General features: G+C 41.8%; 1 protein-coding gene across 4 annotated transcripts in view; it reads right to left on the reverse strand.

Annotated features, from left to right (window-relative positions):
* Casp8 (caspase 8) overlaps positions 1-22,409 on the reverse strand; it is a 47,242-nt gene that overhangs the window by 10,511 nt on the left and 14,322 nt on the right. For all 4 annotated transcript variants that reach the window (XM_052191945.1, XM_052191947.1, XM_052191944.1 and 1 more), the window contains 6 exons: positions 10,325-10,657; positions 7,593-7,698; positions 6,649-6,787; positions 6,516-6,569; positions 4,118-4,179; positions 2,043-2,184 (listed from right to left, as the gene is read on the reverse strand). In XM_052191945.1, the coding sequence (XP_052047905.1) occupies positions 2,043-2,184; positions 4,118-4,179; positions 6,516-6,569; positions 6,649-6,787; positions 7,593-7,698; positions 10,325-10,629 (808 nt within the window). In that variant the 5' untranslated portion in view covers positions 10,630-10,657. The remainder of the gene's footprint in view (positions 1-2,042; positions 2,185-4,117; positions 4,180-6,515; positions 6,570-6,648; positions 6,788-7,592; positions 7,699-10,324; positions 10,658-22,409) is intronic.

Here is a 22,409-nt window from a genome sequence, read left to right on the forward strand (position 1 = left end):
AAAAAAAAAAAAATTGGCTGGGCAGTGGTGGTGCATGCCTTTAATCCCAGCACTTGGGAGGCAGAAGCAGGTGGATTTCTGAGTTCAAGGCCAGCCTGGTCTACAGGGCCAGCCTGGTCTACAGAGTGAGTTCCAGGACAGCCAGGGATATACAGAAAAACTCTGTCTTGAAGAAAAAACAAACAAACAAAAAAAGAAATTGGAGAGATCTCATACTAGAAATTCAAAATTCTACCTAAAAGCTCTGGAACAACAACAACAAAAAACAGTCAATAGGAGTTAACGGCAGGAAAAATTTAACTCAGGGTTAAAAAAAATCAATAAATTAGAAACAAAGAGAAATATACAAAGAATCAACAAAACCAAGAGCTGGTTCCTTGAGAAAAATCAACAAGAGAGAAAAAAAACTTAACTAAACTAACTAAAAGGCAGAGAAACAGTACCCAAATTAACAAACTCAGAAATGAAAAGGGGAACATAGCAACAGACACTGAGGAAATTCAAAGAATCATTAGATCTTACTTCAAAAGCCTCCCAAGCAAAGAAAGCCCAGAGGCAGATTGTTTTAGCACAGAATTCTACTAGACTATCAAAGAAGAGGTAATGCTAGTACTCCTCAAATTATTCCACAAAATAGAAACAGAAAACATTGTCAAATTCATTTTATGAGGTCACAGTCACCCTGATACAGAAACCACACAAAGACTCAACAGAGAAAGAGAATTTCAGACCAATTTCCCTTATGAACATTGATGCAAAAATACTCAATAAAATTCTCTCAAACCAAATCTAAGAAAACATCAGAAAGATTATCCACTATGGTCAAGTATGCTTCATCCCAGGGATGCAGAGATCAAAATTTGAAAATCCATTAATGAACTCTACCATAAACAAACTGAAAGAAAAAAACCTAAATGGTCATCTCATTAGATGCTGAAAAAGTCTTGACAAAATCCAACACCCTTCCCAATAAAAGGAATACAAGGTACATACCTAAGCATAATATAAGCAATTTACAGCAAGCAGATAGTCAACCCAAAATTAAATTAAGAGAAACTTAAAGTAATTCCACTAAAATCAGGGACAAAACAAGGCTATCTACTCTCTCCATATCTATCAATAATAAAGTTCTAGCTAGAGCAAACAGACAACTAAAGGAGATCAAGGGAGGGGTACAAATCGAAAGAAAAAAGTAAAAATAAAGCTATTCACAGATAATATGATATATAAGTGACCCCAACATTTCTACCAGAGAACTCTTACAGCTGATAAACACCTCAAAGTAGTTGGATAAAAAAATTAACTCAAAAAAATCACTAGCCCTCTTTTATACAAACAATAAATGGACTGAGAAAGGAAGTAGGGAGATAACATCCATCACAATAGTCACAAAGAATATAAACTATCTTGGTGTAACTCTAATCAAGCCAGTGAAAGATCTGTATGGCAAGAACATCAAGTCTCTGAATAAAAGAATAGTTTTACCTCAAGACCCAGCTATACAACTAGCAGGCGTGTACCCAAAGGATGCGCCACCATCCCACAAGGACACGTGCTCAGCTATGTTCATAGCAGCTTTAGCCATAATAGCCAGAAACTAGAAACAACCCAGATGTCCCTCAACCGAAGAATGGATAAAGAAAATGTGGTACATTTAGTTATACAACATAGGATAACTCAGCCTCAGTGGGCGAGGATGCACTTAGTCCTGAGGGGACTTGATGTGCTAGGGCAGGAGGGTACCCTGGATGGGGGTGGGGTGGGGAGGAGAAGGTTGGGCCTCTCTGAGGAGAAGGGGAGGGGGATGGGAGAAGAGAGGTCAGAAGGTGGGACCAGAAGAAGAGGAGGCTGTGATTGGGACTTAAAGTGGATAAATAAAATAAATTAATGAAAAAAACGCTCGATACATCTTCTTGAATTATAAATCTATTTTCTCAAAATATAGGGCCCTTTAAGTATAACCACTGTTCTCTCCTTTTTGGTTAAAGAAAGGTCCACAAGAATACAATTTTCTCATGCTTCTCCTTTGGATCCCACCATACCTTTATCATAGTCTGTTCCTTTTCTGTCCTTCAATTTGCGGAGTAGAGGTTTGTCCGCCCGAGCCTTGCTGAAATTATTATTGTTGATGATCAGACAGTATCCCCGAGGTTTGTTCTTCATTTGGTAAACTTTGTCTGAATCCTGGAAAACAAGAGGCCAATCCAGGAGCTGATGCTGCAGCTCCGACACTGGCCACGCAACAGGTGCTCAAGAAGAAGCCGGATCGCTGCTCAGCCCCACAGGGAAACATGGTTTCCACAGGGAAACACGGGCCCCGTCCATGCGAAGCTTCTCATGAGCTGCACGGTAAGTAGGCGGGACCTCTGTGTACATCATGGCTGTCATCACAGCCTGTCAGTGTCCCTGACCATAGAGAAGAGCTTCAGGCCAGATGCCATCTGTCCCATCACTGGGACTAGTTTTATGACTCTCAGTTCACTCAAGGGTGATGTCTTGGAGTGTCCCTCTTTCACCTCGGGAACCTTTTCATGGTCTACTCAGCTCATCTCACTTGGCTAGCAGTTGAGGGCCTGCCCTTCACGCAGGATACAGTGCCATCTCTGGGTGTTAAAGCTGATATTTTAACCCAGTGTGAAGGAACTCCACGGTGGGTGGAGAGTAAGGAGTTGGTCAAGTTGTGTTTACCAAATCCCGACAGTAAAATCCAGAGGGCAGGGGCTGGAGAGATGGCACAGCGGTTAAGAGCACTGACTGCTCTTCCAGAGGTCCTGAGTTCAATTCCCAGCAACTGCATGGTGGCTCACAACAATCTGTAGTGGGATCTGATGCCCTCTTCTGGTGTGTCTGAAGACAGCTACAGTGTGGTATACATAAAATATGTAGTATATGTAAAATAACATTCTGGTTATTTTCTTAGGGCTGCTTCAGCCTGAGATTTTCAGCATTTAGGTAGATGCCTCTGCTGTCTCCTGAAAAAATGGACTCCAGCTAGGAAGACAAATACCAGCTTCTATGGCTTGAAACCTTAGGACTCTGGGCAGCTCACCTAATCTCCTAGTAGCTTAATCTATTTTGTAACACATTTGAGTTTCCCTTCATATTGTACAAATCCTTTGCCTTTCAATATGTTTTCGATGGCATGTAGTACTTTATTAAGTACAAAGAATATTCGGTATTTGCTATTATCCTGTTTCCAACTTATATATTAATTTATTTGGATACTGTAATACTAACAGCTACTAAGTTAGTAACATGATATCTTCTGTTTGGAGAGGATGGAGCTGTAGAATCCCAGTATGCTTCAGAGTAGCCCATGGAGTCAATGATCTTTGATTTCCTGACCAACAAAGGCCTGAGCATCTTCTCAGAAGCCCATCCTAGTACAGATTCTATTCCAAGTGGGTAGGATTTCCTGTGCTTCCTGCCGCATGCAGGCTCATGGGCTGAGCCATATTTGGTGAATTACTGAAGGTTATAAATGGAAGCTATATCCAGGAAGGAAATCTCTCTGCATGCTTCACAGAGACAAAAACTAAGACACGTTGAGATCTTACTTCGTGCCTAACACAAAGGAGAAAGCTCTTTGTGATATCAGGCTAAAAGAGAAGACCTGCTAGAGAACCTCTTCCTGAAGTTTCTGCCCCTCCCCACACATGCCCATTTTTACCTAACACAGCTACTAGAAGGAGGGGAGAAGCCACATACACCCTCCCCCCTGCAACAACCCCTTCACCTCTGCCCTTGACCTTATAATAAAATTACAGTCCAGTGTGATGGCCTGTGCCTATAATCCTAGCACTTGGGAAGTAAAGGCAAGAAAATCAGGAGTTCAGGGTTATCCTCAGCTACATACTGAGTTCAAAGCCAATCTGAGCTATAGGAGACACTGTTTTCAAACTACAAACAAAACACTGATAAATAATTTAACACGAAGAAAGCTAGAGAGGCTATCTCTGTTTTGTTTTTTGTTCTAGTAGTTCTTTTTTTTCTCCAGAGTTCTCAAAATTTACAAAAGGCTCCTCTCCTTATTGGCTTATCTGGCAGCTGAAAAGGAACCAAGAAAACCAAGAAACAGAAACACCAATGCAAAGAGAGAGGGAGGAGATATACCTACCAGTGACTCACTGTCTTGGTCTCTTCGAGAGTCACACATTTCCTGCATTTTGCAGCACATCTCTGAAAGCAACCAAAAAAAAAAAAAAAATCTAGAATGAGAGGCTTTTGTCAAAGGTTGTTTGGTTTAAAAAAAAAAAAAGTAACAATACAATCTAAGGACCTTAAAACACTTTTCAGGATGCAAACACATGTACATAGTATACATAGGTGTGTATGTAAGTGAATGTATGCATTCCCGTGTGTGTGTGTGTGTGTGTGTGTGTGTGTGTGTGTGTGTGTTGATGTAGGGAGTTCTCATGCTATGGCATGTGTGTATGTAGATCTCAGAGGACTCTGCAGATAGGTTACCTCCCTCCCTCTTACGTGTGTTCCAGAGATCAAACTCAGATCACCTGGCCTGTATGGCAAACGCTTTTACTACTAAGACATTTCACTGGCCTCTAAGGTATTTTAAAAATAAATATTGAAACTGCCTTGAACATATTTCAGATATCTCGATCCTGTAGGAAGGGCACTTAGCATGCCTTCTGAAACCCACGTGCATGCTGCCTCCTTTGCTAGGCGGCTATTACTAAAATGAGAGCGGGGATGAGCCCCTGAGTCACACACACTAGGCACTTGGAAAGAGCTGGGCTCAGGCATGCATGGACGGAAGACAGACCTGCTCCCTTCCTCAGGCTCTGTCTTTAAAGGAGGGTGATCTCAGCTGCTGAGACCTTAGCATTTTTTTGCAGAGGACCAGAGATTCCCAACACCCACATGGTGGCTCACAAGCATCTGTGACTCTAGTCCCAGGGGATCTTCTGACATATTGAGGCTCCTACACAACTGCGGCATGCATAAACTCACTCAGTCTTATGTGTACATATGTACACATACATTTAAAATAAAGAGAGTGATCCAAAATATATTACACAGCAAAAACAATAGTGAAAACATAAGAGATTGTTAATATTTACAGTGTAGGTGTTTTATTTTCTCTGAATTTAAGAATTGCCCCCGAGAGCATAGAAAATGTTTGTAATCAGAATATTAGATTAATCAAAACTTTAGAGGGGACTAGAGAGGTGCTCTGTAGTTAGCACTGGCTGCTCTTGCAGAGGGTGCAGATTAGGTTCCCAGCACCCACATAATGGCTCACAACCATCTGTAACTTCAGTTTTAGGAGCTCTGATGCCCTCTTCCAGCCTTCATGGGTACCTACACTCATGTACACATGTTTTGACATAAACACATAGTTAAAAATAAAATTTTTTAAATAAATTTAAAAAAAATGAAAGAGCCAGATGTTGTAGCACACGCCTTTAACCCCAGGACTTGGAAGGCAGAGAGAGGCAGATGGATGAGTTGGAGGCCAGCCTGTTCTACATAGCAAGTTCCAGGCTAGCTAGCTACATAGGGCGACCCTGGGTGGTGGTTTAAATAGGTATAGCCCTCATAGACTGTGGATTGAATGTGTGCCAGAATGGCACTATTAGGAGGTGTGTGACCTTGTTGGAGGAAGTGTGTCACTGTGGAGGTGGCCTTGATATCTCATATATGACCAAGCCATGCCCAGTGGCACTCTCAGCTCCTTCTCCAGCACCATGTGTGCCTGCCTGCACTGTCATGTCCCACCATGATGATGATGGACCGAACCTCTGAACCTATAAGCCAGCCACAGTTAAATGTTGTCTTTAAGAATTGCTATGGTCATGGTGTCTCTTCACAGTAACAGAACCGTAACTGAGACACCCTGTCTCAAACAACAAAACACTGAAGGAAGCCTTCTGTTTGTTCTATCTAGTTTCCTGAGTAAGAAAACAGAGGTCTGGACGAATTCCCTTCTGGGATGAGATAGGCAACTTGGCTTGAGCAACCCAGGATGAGGCAGGCACACGATGGAGGAACTCAGGTGTGTGTGAACCTGGGAGCCAGGACTTAACAGGAGACAAAATGCACACTTGGCTGAGGGGCCTCTCACAGAGCAGAGAAACTTGAAGAAACTTGATTAAGAATGTTCTGGGAAAAAGTCAGGTCTTGATCCTAACACTTGAGACAGAGGCAGGTAGAGTTCTGTTATTTCAAGGTCAGCCTGTTCTACATAGAGAGTTACAAGACAACCATGACTATGTATAAAGACCCTGTCTGAACAAAACAAAACAAGAATGTTCAGGAAAATAATTTGAGTCTAGCTCCCCACAACGCTCTTCAAAAGCAAGAGCAGAGTTAAGACGCTCTGACAGTGACTGAGTTCACTTCAAATGTTCCCACGGGGCTTTCAGAGAGCTGCAGCGCTGACAAGAGGCCACTGAACGTCCAGCTTAATCAGGATGCGGCAGAAAGTGTGGGAAGAAGGCAAGAGGAAACCGGAAATCAAGCACCTAGGACCTAAGGAGTGTGTCTGTGTGCATTACCCGTCAAAACTGGAACTGGCAAATCTTCCCTTCCTTCAAGGCTCATTCTTCTCTCTGAATTGAAAAAGAAAAACTTAGTCAGAAACAGCGGTTTCTCCGAGGGTTTGCCAGCTCGCAGCTGTTGACTAGCTACCTGTGCTTGACATTTCGAAGTCCTCGATCTTTCCCAGCAGGCTCCTGTTGATCTGGCCACAGACTGATTTTAGGGTTTCCAAGTTATTTTCTGACAGGATGATCCTCTTTTCCATTTCTATGAACATATCAAGCAGGCTCTGAGGAGGAGAGCGAAAGTACGAACACTTGAGTGCACAGGCTTTGGGATTAGGGCCTCCGTTTAGCCTCCACTTCTTCCAAACTAAGGACCAACCTTATTTCCCAAGTAGATCCCCCTCCCACCTCCAAGCACATGCTGATCTCTCAGAGTTGACAGTAATCAGGAAGGCCTAAGAGTATTTTAAAAGATGGAATGATGAAGAAACCATGTCAGGTATCACCCAGTCCTCAGGCCGTGTTCTCAAATAGTATGAGAATGCCTTCTTCTGAGTTCCACATCCTGGAACCACATTAACCAGGAGGCGTGGCGCATGTCAGTAATCCCAACATCCAGGAGGTAAAAGCAGAAAGATGAGAAGTTGGCCCAGGGAGTGGCACTATTGGAAGATATGGCCTTGTTGGAGTAGGTGTGTCCTTGTGGGTGTGGGCTTTAATAACTTGCCTGGGGGCCAGTATTCAGCTAGCAACCTTCAGATGAAGATGTAGAACTCTCAGCTCTGCCTGCACCATGGATGCTGCCATGTTCCTGCCTTGATGATAATGGACTGAACCTCTGATCCTGTAAGCCAGCCCCAATGAAATGTTGTCCTCATAAGAGTTGTCTTGGTCATAGTGTCTATTCTCAGCAACAAAACTCTAACTAAGACAGCTAAATAGCAAGTTTGGATTTAGCCTGGGCTACATGATACCATGTCTCAAAACAACAACAACAACAACACAACCTTGAATACAGTGTATGGCTAGCAGTGCTCTCTGGTCTCAGAAACCCCAGAGGTGGCCCATCTTCAGGAGACTAGGTCTTACCAAGCTATCTTCCAGCTTACATCTGGGGATCTCAACGCTCAAAAGGAACTTAAAAGATTTCAATTCCAACTCGGTCACTTCTTCTGAGAGTTTAAAGAGCATGACCCTGTGGCAGGAAACAGAGACACGTTAGAAACACATTCTAGGTCATTTGCTACCACTATACAGTTACAGTAGGCCTCACTCCCAGGGCTGCCTTAAAATAGCCACCTGTTCCTGACTGGTGAGCATCAGGAGGAGACTGCAGTGGTGGTGGAAGTCTACAGAGTCGGGTCCAACCAACCCACCCCAGCAAAGTGCCACCACCTTTGTATCCAGACTAACTTTAACTAAAAGAATCTTGCTGCTCCTATGTCGATATAAAAATCAAGATTTTTGGACTTGGGGAAATTATATTCTCCATGGTGCACATCAGAGCAGACTCCCTTCTAAGCACTGGCCCGTGTTCTCTCAGCAATTTCCTTCAGGAGGAAAGCTGAATATCTGGTTCTAGAATAAAAGGGACTCTAAACACACAAACACACAGACACAGACACACACACACACACACCTCCTTCCACTCTTGCCAACACCAAAGGCCTTTAACACAACCAGTGGTGCTCTCCCCACTGTACATTCCCTGTGTAGCGTTGCATTTCCAGGCTAGGCAAGATGTGTTTGTCCATGGTTAGGGCCCTGCTGCTTCCCACAATGGCAACCCTTCCCACCTGCTTGTGTATGCATATGGAACCCTTCTGTGGCTTTACATGTGAGCCACCAAGATACGTGTCACCAATGTGTGAATCTGCCTTCTTATTAATCCAGGCCTGCAGTCTCAGTTTTTAAGTTCCTGAGAATTCACCCTGAAGCATGGGTAATACAAAGTATTTACTGCTTATTTCCAGAGGTGAGAAAATACCCTGGAAAGTGAGTACACCTCTAGACTTCTCCATGTCCCCTCCCCTTGCCTAGCCGAGGAGCAGTCTGATTGGTTCCTTTCCCAGAGTAGACAGAGACTCTCTTAGAAGTCATCATTACCTGCATTCCTGTCTGTTACAACTTGTTACATCTGATGCAAGACCATGTATAAATGTGTGACTACTTACAAAGTTACTAAGGTTACTTGGGGAAAGGGCAACAATGCTTTGTCATTTTCCCCAAAGCCCAGTCCTTCTTAGCTAGTGGAAGTGGCTACCACACAGCCCGCTGGAATCCTGGTTTATTCTCCTTAGTGTCCCCAGACTCACTATTTTAAACCTGCAGTGTTTTTAACTTTAACAAGAAAGAAGAGGAAGAAAACTAGAATATTTATTTGAAACCCTGCTTGCAGACAGGAGCCTAGCATAGTTATAGTCTTCTGAGACACTTCATCCAGCAACTAATAAATGCAGAGACCCATAGCCAAACATCAGGCAGAGCTCGGGAAGTCTTGTGGTAGCAGGAGAAAGGACTGAGGGAGCCGGAGGGGTCAAGGACATCACAAGAGACCTACAGAGTCAGCTAACCTGGGCCCATGGGCTCACAGAGACTGAACCACCAACCAAAGAGCATATGGGGCTGGACCTAGGCCTCCCTGCACACATGTAGCATATGCTCAGCTTGGTCTTCATGTGGGTCCCCCAGTAACCGGAGCAGGCACAGAGCGGGTGAGGGAGGTTCCTGTCTATGACTCTGCGACTTGCCTTTGGATTCCTTTCCTCTAGCTGGGTTGCTTTGGCCTCGGTGAGAAAGGAGGCACTTAGTCCTGCTGTGACTTAATGAGCCAGGGCAGGTTGTGGGGTCAGGAGGGAGAAGGGTAGTGGGAGGGTGGGACTGGGAGAAGAGGGAGGGGGGACTTTGATCAAGATGTAAAATAAATAAAAATAAATAAATAATGAAAAAACAAAAAGAACCAAAACCCAAACAAACAAAGTTCTGATGGTTCTTCCAAGCACACAGGTCCAATTCCCAGCACCCACATGGCAGCTCACAACTGTCTGTAACTCCATGTCCAGGTGATTTAATGCCCTCTTCTGGCCTCTGCAGGAAGCCTACACACAAATGCTATACAGACACATATGCAAGCAAAATACCCATGTCGTAAAAATAAAACTTAAAAAAAAAATCTTTTAAAAAAAAAGTCTCCTTATCAGCATACCAGAAAGTAATGTTTCACTTTGAAAAAATGAAAAAATTAAATTAAACATTGTGGTGGTTTGGATGAAGAGGCTTGTGTATTTGAACACTCGGTCCCTGGCTGTCTGGAGGGCTGATGGAGCTATTAGAACGCAGAGCCTTGCAGAGGAAGCACATCCGGGCACAGACTTTGAGAGGGTTGGCCTCACCCGACTTGCGGGTCACACTTTCTGTTTCCTGTGTGCAGATGTGATTTCTCAGCTTCCTGCTCCTGCCACCGAGCCTGCTTGTTGCGACACTTACTCTGGAACTGCAATCCAACATAAACTCTTCTATAAATTGTTTTTGGTCATGGTATTTCACCACAGCACCAGCAAAACAAGCATACACACAGATCTAGAATCATACTTCCCCACACTGGCCTCTCTCAGCCTTTCCTCCTCAGAAGTCCCTTTCCGTACCATGCTGCATGGAAGATGCATTATTTTATGGCTTTAGCATTTTCCTCTGAATTATGCACTTAGCCCCTAAATGTCTTCATGTAGCCTGCAGTCTCACAAGTTGCTTCACACACGACATAGAGGCATGTCCCTTCAGTCCACACTTCCCAGTGCCCCCACCACAGCCCTTCTACCCACCTGTAGGCAGGAACCTGGGCACTGCCTGGAAGCTGCAGCTCCCTCCCCATCTCCTCTCGGCTGCTGTTCAGGACGTTGCTCAGCAGGTCCCACCGACTGATGTGGAAAAGCAGCTCCTTCAGGAAAGACAGATTGCCTTCCTCCAACATCTCCTTTTCCTGCAGCCTCTGAAATAGCTCCAGGACATCTTTGATGGACTCCTGCTTCTTCTGTGGGATGTGGTCCAAGCACAGGAACTTGAGAGCAGCCAGTTCTTCACTGCCCAGCTGTTCAGCAATATAGTGAAGGCAACTGTAGAAATCCATTCTCTTCAAGGGGTAGAAGAGCTGTCACCTGGGTCAACACAAGATGCTAACGGTCAAGTGAGGACGTTAAGTGTCAGCTACCCGCTTGGTTCCTGTCAAAACCTAACTGCATCTACCACAGTCCAGAGAAAATGAAGAATAACACGAAACAAAACAGGAAGTTCCTGCTTCTCAGAAGCTTTTGTTTAGGAAGGCAAATAAGCAGAACGCTGCTGGTCAGAGAGCCACCTCCTGAGTGCCACAACAGTCTTGGGAATAGGAATTCCTGTGGGCAAGAGACCTGTGGGGAGGAGGCAAGGAAAATTGCATACAAAATGTGAAGACAAATTGGACAGACACCAGAGTTCAGTTGAGCAACTCCAAAGAGGATAGAATAGATTGTTGGTGACTCTGCAGGAGGATAGGAAAGGTCATGGCTAGGAACATGGAATCCTCCTCCATCGGAACCTGGCTATACCACTGGCCACTCTGCCTTGGGAAGCTGCTTCCTCAGAGTATTGTAAGTGTCGTTGTGTGTAAAATGAGGGGTTAGGGTTAGAAGGCTACCTTTCTCCTGAAGCTGTGAATCTGAGGTAACATCAAATAATGCTCAGCTCCTAACAAACACCAAAACCACACCAACCTCTAAAAAATAGAACTCCCTGGCCATGGAACCTGTCTCAGTGTTGCTATTGCTATGGTAAAGACATCATGACCAAAAACAACTTGAAGAGGAAAAAGTTAATTTCCTGTTATAGCTTCAGAGTCCAAATCACGCAAGGAAGTCAGGGCAGGAAGCTGGAAACAGAAACGGATGCAGAGAACAGAGGACCAGTGCTTACTGGCTTGTTCCTCGTGACTCACTCCATCTGCCTTCCTGTGGCAACCAAGAAAATCAGAGGCACTGCTGACTGTGAGCAGGGCCTTCCACCTCAATCATGATCAAGAAAATATACCACAGATCTGCCCACTAGAGGCTTCAAAATTCCATAAAAAACACCACGTTAACAACAAAGGTTTAAAGAGAGAATTTTCTATCTCTTGACAACAAGCCAAGGAAATTGTGAGGCAAGAGCCTACTTGCTCATTACATAACCAAACTCCATTGCCTACAGGAAGTAACCCTAAAGGTGCCCCCCAAAAAATGAAATCTGACAAATGGATGTGTTCTACTTTACAGAATTTGATAAACTAAAATATATATCACACAATAGATACATATTCAGGATTTCAATGGACAGCTGCTTTAGTTCCAGAAAAGGCTGATTCTGTAATTACACATTTGTTAGACGTTACAGCCATTATGGGAATATTCATACAAATTAAAACAGACAATGGTCCAACATAATATATCTAATAAGATGAAACAAGTTTTTAACATATTATAATATAAAACATGTTTCAGGCATACTACATAATCCTACAGGACAAACAATTGTGGAAAGATCTAATTGTACTCTAAAAGAGATGCTTATCAGACAAAAGGGGGTAACAAAGACCCTCAGAAATAGATTACATAGCATTTTATTAGCCTTAAATTTTTTAAATGCTAATGAACAAAAACTATGGCTGCTGAAAGACATTAGATTGTGGGGGAAAATGCTGAACTAGACCAGTCTATTTATTTTTAAAATGTTTTAACATCAAAATAAAAACATGAAATGTAATACTCTTGGGGAGAGGTTAGGCCTATATTTCCTCAGGAAAAGAAAAGCTATGGGTTCCTTCCAAGTTGATAAAAACCAGACGTGACAAAGGGAGACCCCCTAAAGACCTTGACTACAGACAAGAAGGAGATTGACAAGATCAACAAGATAGGTAATGTTTATGTCTCTGTACACAGAGACAGCTCTGGGACCAACTGAGATTTAACTGTCTCTATACAGCCAATAACACTTATTGGGAACAAAATTCTCATAACTTCTTATTAGCTACCATCCTGTAAGATGGCAGGAATGGAAATGTATGTTGTAGTTTGATTATGTAATCAAACTAACCTCTAAAGAGAGGCAGTTGTCTTTCTTTATTGATCTTCCTTAACCCGTGCACTCTGTGCATCCCATATGAATGTCTTCACAGAGCTATGTGCTGCTTGTAAGGTTTGTATAGTGCAGAAGGAAAGAGGAGAGAGGCAGCCCTGAAAAGATTCACACTTTGGGATGCTGAGATTCTGGGACCTTCCATTCCAGCTCCTTGCTTGATTTGACCTCAACTACATTGAAGCTGTTTCCTCTCTCTTGCTTCCAGGACAGTTCCAGAACAGCTAATTCACCCATCCAGCCTTTCCAACTATTACAGTCAGGACTTCAGCTAAACCATGAACTTTCTCAGCACAGAGACTAGAAGGCAAATGATGCCAGCTTGTCCTCCTTTGACAAGACCAACTTTCCTATTCCTCCTTGGGCCCCCAGAAGGAAATTATTCACCCCAATTCAGCTAGAAACAAACAAAAGAAGATCATTGTTCCAGTCCCTCAGGTTGAAGTAGATGGTTCTGGCTATTTTATAAATTATAGATATATTGTTATTTTAATGGATAACTTACAAATGTTGTGACTTTGGACAGGGAGGAAACTAGGGAGTTTAGACTCAGGGATTTCTACCTTTCCATTCCTCTTCTCTATCCTTCCTTCTTAGGTAAAGAGAGGGAGGTAGATAGGAAAAGGGAAGATATAATAGTGTCATAGAAATTAGACAAGTAGACAAATAGAGATGGGATATTAAATTTACTCTTAAACAAAGAGTCATAAAGCCATAATCTTACATTGGTAGAAACATTTATATTTGATACAAAATTGAAGTTTTAATTTCTTACATTGGTACACTATTTATATATATTGATACAGGTTTAAGGTTTTCATTGGTATGAATCTTTGTATATTAATACAAAAATTTTAAATTAATATTGTTACTCTTAGATAGGCATTGTGCCTATCTAACTCATTTAAGAATACAAGGCTTAGATCCAGTCCTTTTAATAGCTGCTGTTACAAACTGTTTAGGATGACTAAGTAATGTAAGTTAATAGTCTATTGAAACACATAGTTATACTAGATTCTAATTTAGTTAATTACAACAAGTGTTTTCAAGATTATTCAAACAGTGAATAGCTAGGCATAATGAATGCTTGACAATTCAGTTATGCTATATATTTAGATAATCTTCAAAAGTGTCACAGATCCATAGAATCCATTTAATATTATTTCATCATCAAAGATCATTTGACCATGAGACAGGTGTTCTCCTGACAGCATACCATTCCACTTCAAGGAGGATACTGAGCATCGTTACCTCCAAGCTGAGTTGCTTTGATCATGGCAAGATAGCCACTGGGCAAGACATGCCCTAATTCATCTGCAGACAAAAATACTGTCCAAGAAGGGGCAAATAGATGTGGGATAGTCCATTGCTAAGTCTGTTAAAACAGGGTAAGCCAGTCCTTCAAAGTTTCTGCTTCACTTAAGGTCTGTCAGATGGTTCTAGGCCAGAAGGCTAAAGACAGATGCTCCAACGTTATAAGAAATTAGGGGACTGTCTAGGCAGTCAGCTGTCTCTACAAATTGCTTAGTCTTGGAAGTCTTTGTGCTCCTACATATTCAGGTAATATTTAATTCCTTCTCAGATCTCTAATTGGATTGAAGACTAGTTATAGTCTCGTAATCAAACTTAAGTGGTTTAATATTAAGAAAGATTATCTAGCCGGGCAGTGGTGGTACAAGCCTTTAATCCCAGCACTTGGGAGGCAGAGGCAGGTAAATTTCTGAATTCAAGGCCAGCCTGGTCTACAGAGTGAGTTCCAGGACAGCCAGGGCTACACAGAGAAACCCTGTCTTGAAAAAACAAACAAACAAAACAAAACAAAACAAAAAAAAAACCCCCACAGAATTATAAACTCTTTAAGTTAGGATAAATGGTAGGGTACTTTATCTAACTGACAAATATGATAGACTGGATATTAAGTGTATAACATGTTTATAATTTACATAATTGTTATGGTTGTGCTCAATTTATATCTGAGAGAAAAGATCCTTTTTTATTGAACAAAAGAGGGAAATGCTGCATGTTGCACTGATGCTTTGTATTCTGATGTTAAGTCTGCTTCTTCAAGAGGGGCTGCTCCCTGTAGAGGTCACATACTCAAGTGACCTCATATGAATCTCTTCCCCATTCTAACTGGTCAAATAAAGGCTAGAGGCTGTGACTGGGCAGTGGAAGGAAAAGGTGGGATGGGAAGTCTTGGAGAGTTGGGGCAGGTAGGAGGAGGAAGAGAAGGAAGGGAGAGGAGAGAGGAAGAGGAGGAAATGAAGATGGAGCAGAACCATGTGGCCAGGAGAAACTAGTATAGCACCAGATCTGCCCAATCTAGACAAATAGCTTATAAATATAATAACCAGATTGAGTGTTTTTTATATGAGCTTATTGGGGTTGAAAATGACTGCATCAGGGTTGGGGTTTTTTTGTTTGTTTTTGCTTTTGCTCTCTGTTTTCATTTTTTGAAACAGGTCCTTTACCAGCTAGTGATGGTACACACCTTTACTCCCAGTGGCCAGGAGGCAGAGGCAGGTGAATCTCTGGGTTCAAGACCAGCCTAGTCTACAGTGTGAACCAGGGCAACCAGGACTACATAGAGAGACCCTGTATAGACAGAAAAAGAGAGAGGGAGGTCACAACAGTTGCCAGAAATAGAGACCACAAAGACCAAAAGACCAAAGGCAAAACAGAAACCAAGGCCAAATAACATATAAAGGGATACCTCTTAGAATTATACTCGACTCTTCAATGAAAACTCTAAAAGCCAGAAGGGCCTGAGCAGATGTCTTGCAGACTCTTAGGAGATCACAGATACCAGCCCAGACTACTATACCTAGCAAAATTTCAATAACCATAGATGGAGAAAACAAGATACTCCATTACAAAGTCAAATTTAAATAATATCTATCCACAAATCTAGCCCTACACAAGGCATTAGAAGGAAAGCTCCAACCCAAGAAGATTAACTATATCCATGAAAACATGAAATAAATAATCTCACACTAGCAAAACCCAGAGAAGGGAAACACACACACACAGTCCACCATCACCAACAAAAACAAAATAACAGGAATTAATAATCATTGGTCATTAATATCTCTCAATATCAATAGACTCAATTCCCTAAAAAAAAAAAAAAAAAAAAAAAAAAAAAGACACAGGCTAAGAGGATGGCTATGAAAAGAGGATCCTTCCTTATACAGCATAAAAGAAATACATCTCACCAACAAAAAGACATTACCTCAGAGTAAAAGATAGAAAAAACATTTTCCAAGCAAATGGACCCAGGAAGAAAGCTGATATATTTTTTAAAATATCCAACTAAACAGAGAAATAATGGAGACAGCAGAAGTTATGAACCAAATGGACCTAACAGATGTCTATACAACATTTCACCCAAAAACAAAGGATGCACCTTCTTCTCAGCACCTCATCAGCCTTCTCTAAAACTGACCATCACAAAGCATTTCTCAACAGCTACAAGAAAGCTGAAATAGCCCCTTATATCTTATCAGACTAGTACAGATTAAATCTGGATTTCAACAACAACAGAAACAACAGAAAGCCTACATATTTGTAGAAATTGAACAACTCTCTGCTGAATATCTACTAGGTCAAGGCAAAAATAAAGAAATTAAAGACTTCCTAGAATTCAATGAAAATTAATGTAAAACATACCCAAACTTATGTGACAGAATGAAAGCAGTGCTAAGAGGAAGGTTTATAGACTAAGTATCTCCATAAAGAAGATTTCATACTCGAAATTTAACAGCACACCTGAAAGCCCTAGAACAAAAAAGAAGCAAACACACCCAGGAGGGGTATATGACAGTAAATAATCAGAGGGCTGATTATTACTAAATTACTAAAATAGAAATGAGAATAATACAAAGTAATCAATTAAACAAAGAATTGGTTCTTTGAGAACCAACAAGATAAACTTTTATCTAAATGTACTGAAAAGAAGAGAGAATATCCAAATGAACAAGATGAGAAATGAAAGGGGCGGGGTTAAAAACCAAAGAAATAGAATCACTCAGTCATACTTCAAAATCCTCTGCTCCACAAAATTGAAATACCTAAAACAAATGGACAATTTTGATAGATGCCACTTTCCAAAGTTAAATCAAGAATAGATAAACAATTTAAAAAGACCTATAACCCCTAAGAAAATGGAACCAGTCATTAAAAGTCTCCAAACCCAGCTGGGCGATGGTGGCACACGCCTTTAATCCAGCACTTGGGAGGCAGAGGCAGGCAGATTTCTGAGTTCGAGGCCAGCCTGGTCTACAGATTAAGTTCCAGGACGGCCAGGGCTACACAGAGAAACCCTGTCTCACACACACAAAAAAAAGTCTCCAAACCCAAAACCAACCAAACAAAAAACAGAGCCAGAATTTTAGCACAGATTTCTACCAGACTTTCAATGCCAATACTCCTCAAGTTATTCCACAAAATAGAAACAGAAGCAACATTACCAAAATTTTTTTATGAGGCCACAGCCACCCTGATACCAAAACCACATAAAAATTCAACAAAGAAAGAGAAATACAGATCAATTTCCCTCATGAACACTGATGCAAAAATATTCAACAAAATACTAACAAACCAAATCCAAGAACGCATCAAAAGATCATCTACCTTGATCAAATAGGTTTCATCCCAGAGATGCAGGGATGACTCAACATATGAAAATCTGTCAATGTAATACACCATATAAAGAAATTGAAAGAAAAAAACACACACACACACACACGATCATCTCATTTGATGTGGGAAAATCCTTTGACAAAATCCAATCCTAAATATTTATTCATGATAAATATTTAGGAGAGATCTGGGATACAAGGGACATACCTAAATATAGTAAAGGCAATTTATACTAAGCATATAGCCAACATCAAATTAAATGGAGAGAAACTCAAAGCAATTCCACTAAAATCAGGAACAAGTCAAGGCTGCCCACTCTCTCTGTATCTATTCAATATAGTACTGGAGGTTCAAGCTAGAGCAGTAAGACAAAAAGAGATCAAGAAGACACAAATTGTAACGAAAGAAGTCAAAGTATTGCTATTTGAAGATGATATAGTATACACAAGTGACCTCAAAAATTCTACCAGGCAACTCCTACAGGTGATAAACACCTTTGGCAAAGTGGCTGGACACGATTAACCAAACAAACGAGATTCAAGTCTTTGAAGAAAGAAATTGAAGAAAGTATCAGAAAATGGAAAGATCTCCCATGCTCATAGATCAGTAGGATTAACAAAGTAAAAGTGGTCATTCTACTAAAAGCAATTTGCAGATTCAATGCTATCCCCATCAATATTCCCATAAAATGTTTCTATATACTTTGAAAGAACAATACTCAATTCCATATAGGGAAAAATCCCAGGAAAGATAAACCATCCTGTACAATAAGGAACTTGTATCATGACACTTGATTTCAAGCTCTACCATAGAGCTGTAGTAATAAGTCCACATTGTATTAGCATAAAGACAGACAGGTATATGATCAATGGAATCAAACTGAAGACAAAGAAGGAAATCTCCACACCTATGAACACTTGGTTTTGATAAAGAAGTCAGAAAAATACAATTGGAAAAAAAAAGAAAAAGAAAAAGAAAGTATCTTCAACAAATGGTGCTGGTCTAACTGTATGTTGGCTGATTTCTATGCTGGTTACAGTGATCTGTTTACAGTATGGACGCTAGCATTGTTTTGATTGTTGAACTATCTCCTGTGTCAGTGTTGTGTAAAGGATGCTCCCCAATTATCTCTGATTGTTTAATAAAATGTTGATCAGCCTATGACTGGGCAGGGGAGACAGGAAGGCTGGACTTCTGATCCCAGCCCGGGGTCCCAGGTAGGGAGAGATGTAGAAGAAGAATCACAAGGAAGGAAGAAACATATTAGAATATAGGGCATGTTGGGAATGTACTACCAGACAGGCATAAGAATTTTAAGGCTGAATAAGCTCAAACCCCGGAATCTCAGAGATTTGCTGGCAGGAGTGGAGCCATTCCCTACCTGTTCTGCTCTAGAACATGTAACCACTACACCCCACTGAAAGGACCATGGGCAGTCAATCTCATTGAAGCACAACACCTGGAGTTCTTCTCCATGCCAATGAGGTGTCTAGATAGCCTTGAGCCTTCAGCCAATGAGCTTCCCTTCCTGGGTATTCCTGCCCCCAAAAAAGTATATAATCTGTGGGTCACCCCGAATAAAGTGTACACATTTATATCCATCACCAAATAAAGCACTATAAACAAGCAAGGATCATCTCAGAAATCTGCTTCATTAAGGATTACCCAAGGAAAAGGCCTTTGACTAAAGAGATGACTAAAAAGACATGCCTAAGACTCCGGAGGAAGGCTTTCTCCTCTCCAACCCGTCTGGTACACTTGACCCTCACTTCTAATCAGACCGGATTCTGCCCATCATGGCTCCACCTCCCCTCTCCGCTGGTCACAACGATGCCTTGAGGAGAAGCAAAGACCACAGAACAGTTCCTGACTCCCTCTGATGGTACAACAGAGAGAAAACCAGGAATCATTGTAGAGTCCCTTGCATCAAAATAAATTGCAAATGGGTCGAGTTGACCCTTTAAATAGCACTGTGTGCCCATGCGCATGGCTGATGATGGCTGATGATACCTGGGTTCCGTTAAGAAGACAACTTTGTGTTATTCGTTCTCTCCCTGCACCTTGACACAGTTCCAGGTATCAGACTCACATAGTCAGACTTGCTCATCCAGTCACCTTACCAGGTGTAAAAAATTATATTTTACAAAAAAAATAAATAAATAATTCAAGTATGGCCGGACTAAGGAGAACAAGGCATTGAGACTAACATATACAAGAAGCCAGGCACCAGTCAGCACACTGTAGGTTTGTGAGGTTCCTGCCAACTCAATTATTGAAAATTGGTCTCTCATAATTGTGGTCTACCTTTTCGTAACTGAAATTGAGCAAAACTGTTGGTCTTAAATGAATTGCTGTATTGATCCGTGACCTGCCTGCTCTGATCCGTACCTGTTCAGACACTGGAACTTTCCTGCCTTTTGACTTCAGATCTTGCTCTGTAACTTAGGCTCACCTCAGAAACCTCAGGCGCAGGTCCTGTTGCTCAGGGGGACAAATAAAGGGTCACAAGGCCACCCCTCCCTTGGAGCTGTCCCAGCCCTGCAGCCTGCTTCCCCGGACAGCTGTGCCTATCTTTCTCTTCTTTAATATATTAAAAAAAAAAAAAAAAAAAAAAAAAAAAAAAAAAAAACCTCAGGACCCATGGACCAGTTCTTTGTTCTCAGACACAAGAACCTGGGGGTCGCAGCTGAAGCTTCTGAGACTCAGACCCCCAGGGCCACACCTACAAACTTTGTAATGGAGGAAAACATCAATATTATGATTTTTAAATGGTGGAGGGGCTAATTTCCTTTTTTCCCATTAAGTCAATTTAAAAAGAGACAGAGACAGAATAGGAACCCTGAGCGTGGAGGCACAGGCCTATAAGTGGTCTCAAATTACAGTCCAACCTAAGTTACAGAGCAAGATCCAGAGGGAAAAAGGTAAGAAAGATCAGTAACCCCGAGTATGAACAGATGTGGATCAGAGCAGGCAACTCACACATAAAGACAATGACTAATTTAAGGCCAACAATTTTTCACTCTTTTAGGGAAAAAATGCTCAATTTCATTTACAAAAAATTAAACCACAATTATAATGAGAGGCCAATTTTCACCAATCAAACTGGCAGCATGAGGTGGTGGAAATTAAAAATAGGGAGCTTAGGTTCCAGTCCTGAGGCCTCTGGCTGGAGCCTTCAGATCTCCGCTTCAGGATCCAGAACAGCCTGGGCTACAACACCACATCTCCAGGCCCTGCAAGAGGCCAGAAGGGCACTCGGAAGGCCGGCTGGGAGGAGTCAGTGTGCTCTGGTGAGTCCAGCAGGTCCCGGACTGGAGCCTTCAGGTATCTCTTTCGGGATCTGAACAGCCTGGGCCACGGCACTCCCACTCAGTCTCCAGGAAGTGCAAGAGGCCTGCTGTGCACCCGGAGGTAGGCTGGGAGGACACAGCATACTCTAGTGGGTCCGGCCCCACAGAGCTTAGGTTCCAGTCCTGAGGCTTCTGGATGGAGCCTTCAGATCTCTGCTTTGGGATCCAGAACAACCTGGGCTACAACACCACATCTCCAGGCCCTGCAAGAGGCCAGAGGGGCACCTGGGAGGCTGGCTGGGAGGAGTCAGTGTGCTCTGGTGAGTCCAGCAAGCCCCAGGCAGGAGCCTTCAGGTCTCTGCTTCGGGATCTGAACAGCCTGGGCCACAGCACCCTGTCTCCAGGCAGTGCAGGAGGTCAGCTGTGCACCAGAGGCCAGCTGGGAAGAGGCAGCTTGCACTGGTGAGTCCAGCATTGACAACAAGACCAACTAACACCGGTGGGAACTAGATGGCAAAAGGCAAATGCAGGAACGCTACTAACAGAAAACAAGGCAATATGGAAGCATCTAAACCCAATTTTCCTTTAACAGCATGTCCGGGATACCCCATCACACCAGAAAAAGAAGATTTGGATTTAAAATCACTGGTCATGATGCTGGTACAGGAACACATGAAGGACATACTTAAAGAAATTCAGGAGAAAATGGATTAAAAGTTAGAAGCCCTTACAAGGGAAACACAAAAATCATTGAAAGAAATTCAGGAGAACACAAAAGCCAATAAGGAGGAAACACAAAAATCACTTAAAGAAATACAGGAGAACTTTGGTCAACAGGCTGAGGTCATGAAAGAGGAAACACAAAAATCTCTTAAAGAATTACAGGAAAACACAAACAGGCAAGTGAAGGAGCTAAGCAAAACCATCCAGAATCTAAAATCCAAGTAGAAACAACTAAGAAAACTCAAAGGGAGACAACTTTGGAGATAGAAAACCTTGAGAAGAAATCAGGGGACATAGATGCAAATATCAACAACAGAATACAAGAAATAGAAGAAAGAATCTCAGATGCTGAAGATACCATAGAAACCATGGACTCAACAGTCAAAGAAAATGCAAAATGCAAAAAGCTTGTAACCCAAAACATCTAGGAAATCCAGGACACAATGAGAAGACCAAACCTAAGGATTATAGGCATAGATGAGAGTGAAGATTTACAACTTAAAGGGCCAGCAAATATCTTCAATAACATTATGGAAAACTTCCCTAACCTAAAGATAGAGATGCTCATAAATATACAAGAAGCCTACAGAACTCCAAACAGACTGGACCAGAACAGACACACCTCCTGTCACATAATAATCAAAACCCCAAATGTACTAAACAAAGAAAGAATATTAAAGGCAGTAAGAGAAAAAGGCCAAGTAACATATAAAGGAAGACCTATCAGAATCACACCAGACTTCTCACATGAGGCTATGAAAGCTAGAAGATCCTGGGCAGATCTCATGCAGACTCTAAGAGAACACAAATGCCAGCCAAACCTACTATACCCAGCAAAACTCTCAATCACCATAGATGGAGAAACTAAGATATTCCATGACAAAACCAAGTTTACACAATATCTTTCCACAAACCCAGCCCTACAAAGGATAATAGGAGGAAAACACCAATACAAAGAGGGAAACTTCACCCTGGAAAAAGCAAGATAGTAACCTTCTTTCATCAAACCCAAAAGAAGATAACCAATCAAATTTAAAAAATAACATAAAAAATGACAGGAAGTAATAATCACTATTACTTAATATCTCTTAACATCAATGGGCTCAAT

The sequence above is a fragment of the Apodemus sylvaticus genome, chromosome 9 (genome assembly GCF_947179515.1).
Source record: "Apodemus sylvaticus chromosome 9, mApoSyl1.1, whole genome shotgun sequence".
Lineage (NCBI taxonomy): Eukaryota > Metazoa > Chordata > Mammalia > Rodentia > Muridae > Apodemus > Apodemus sylvaticus.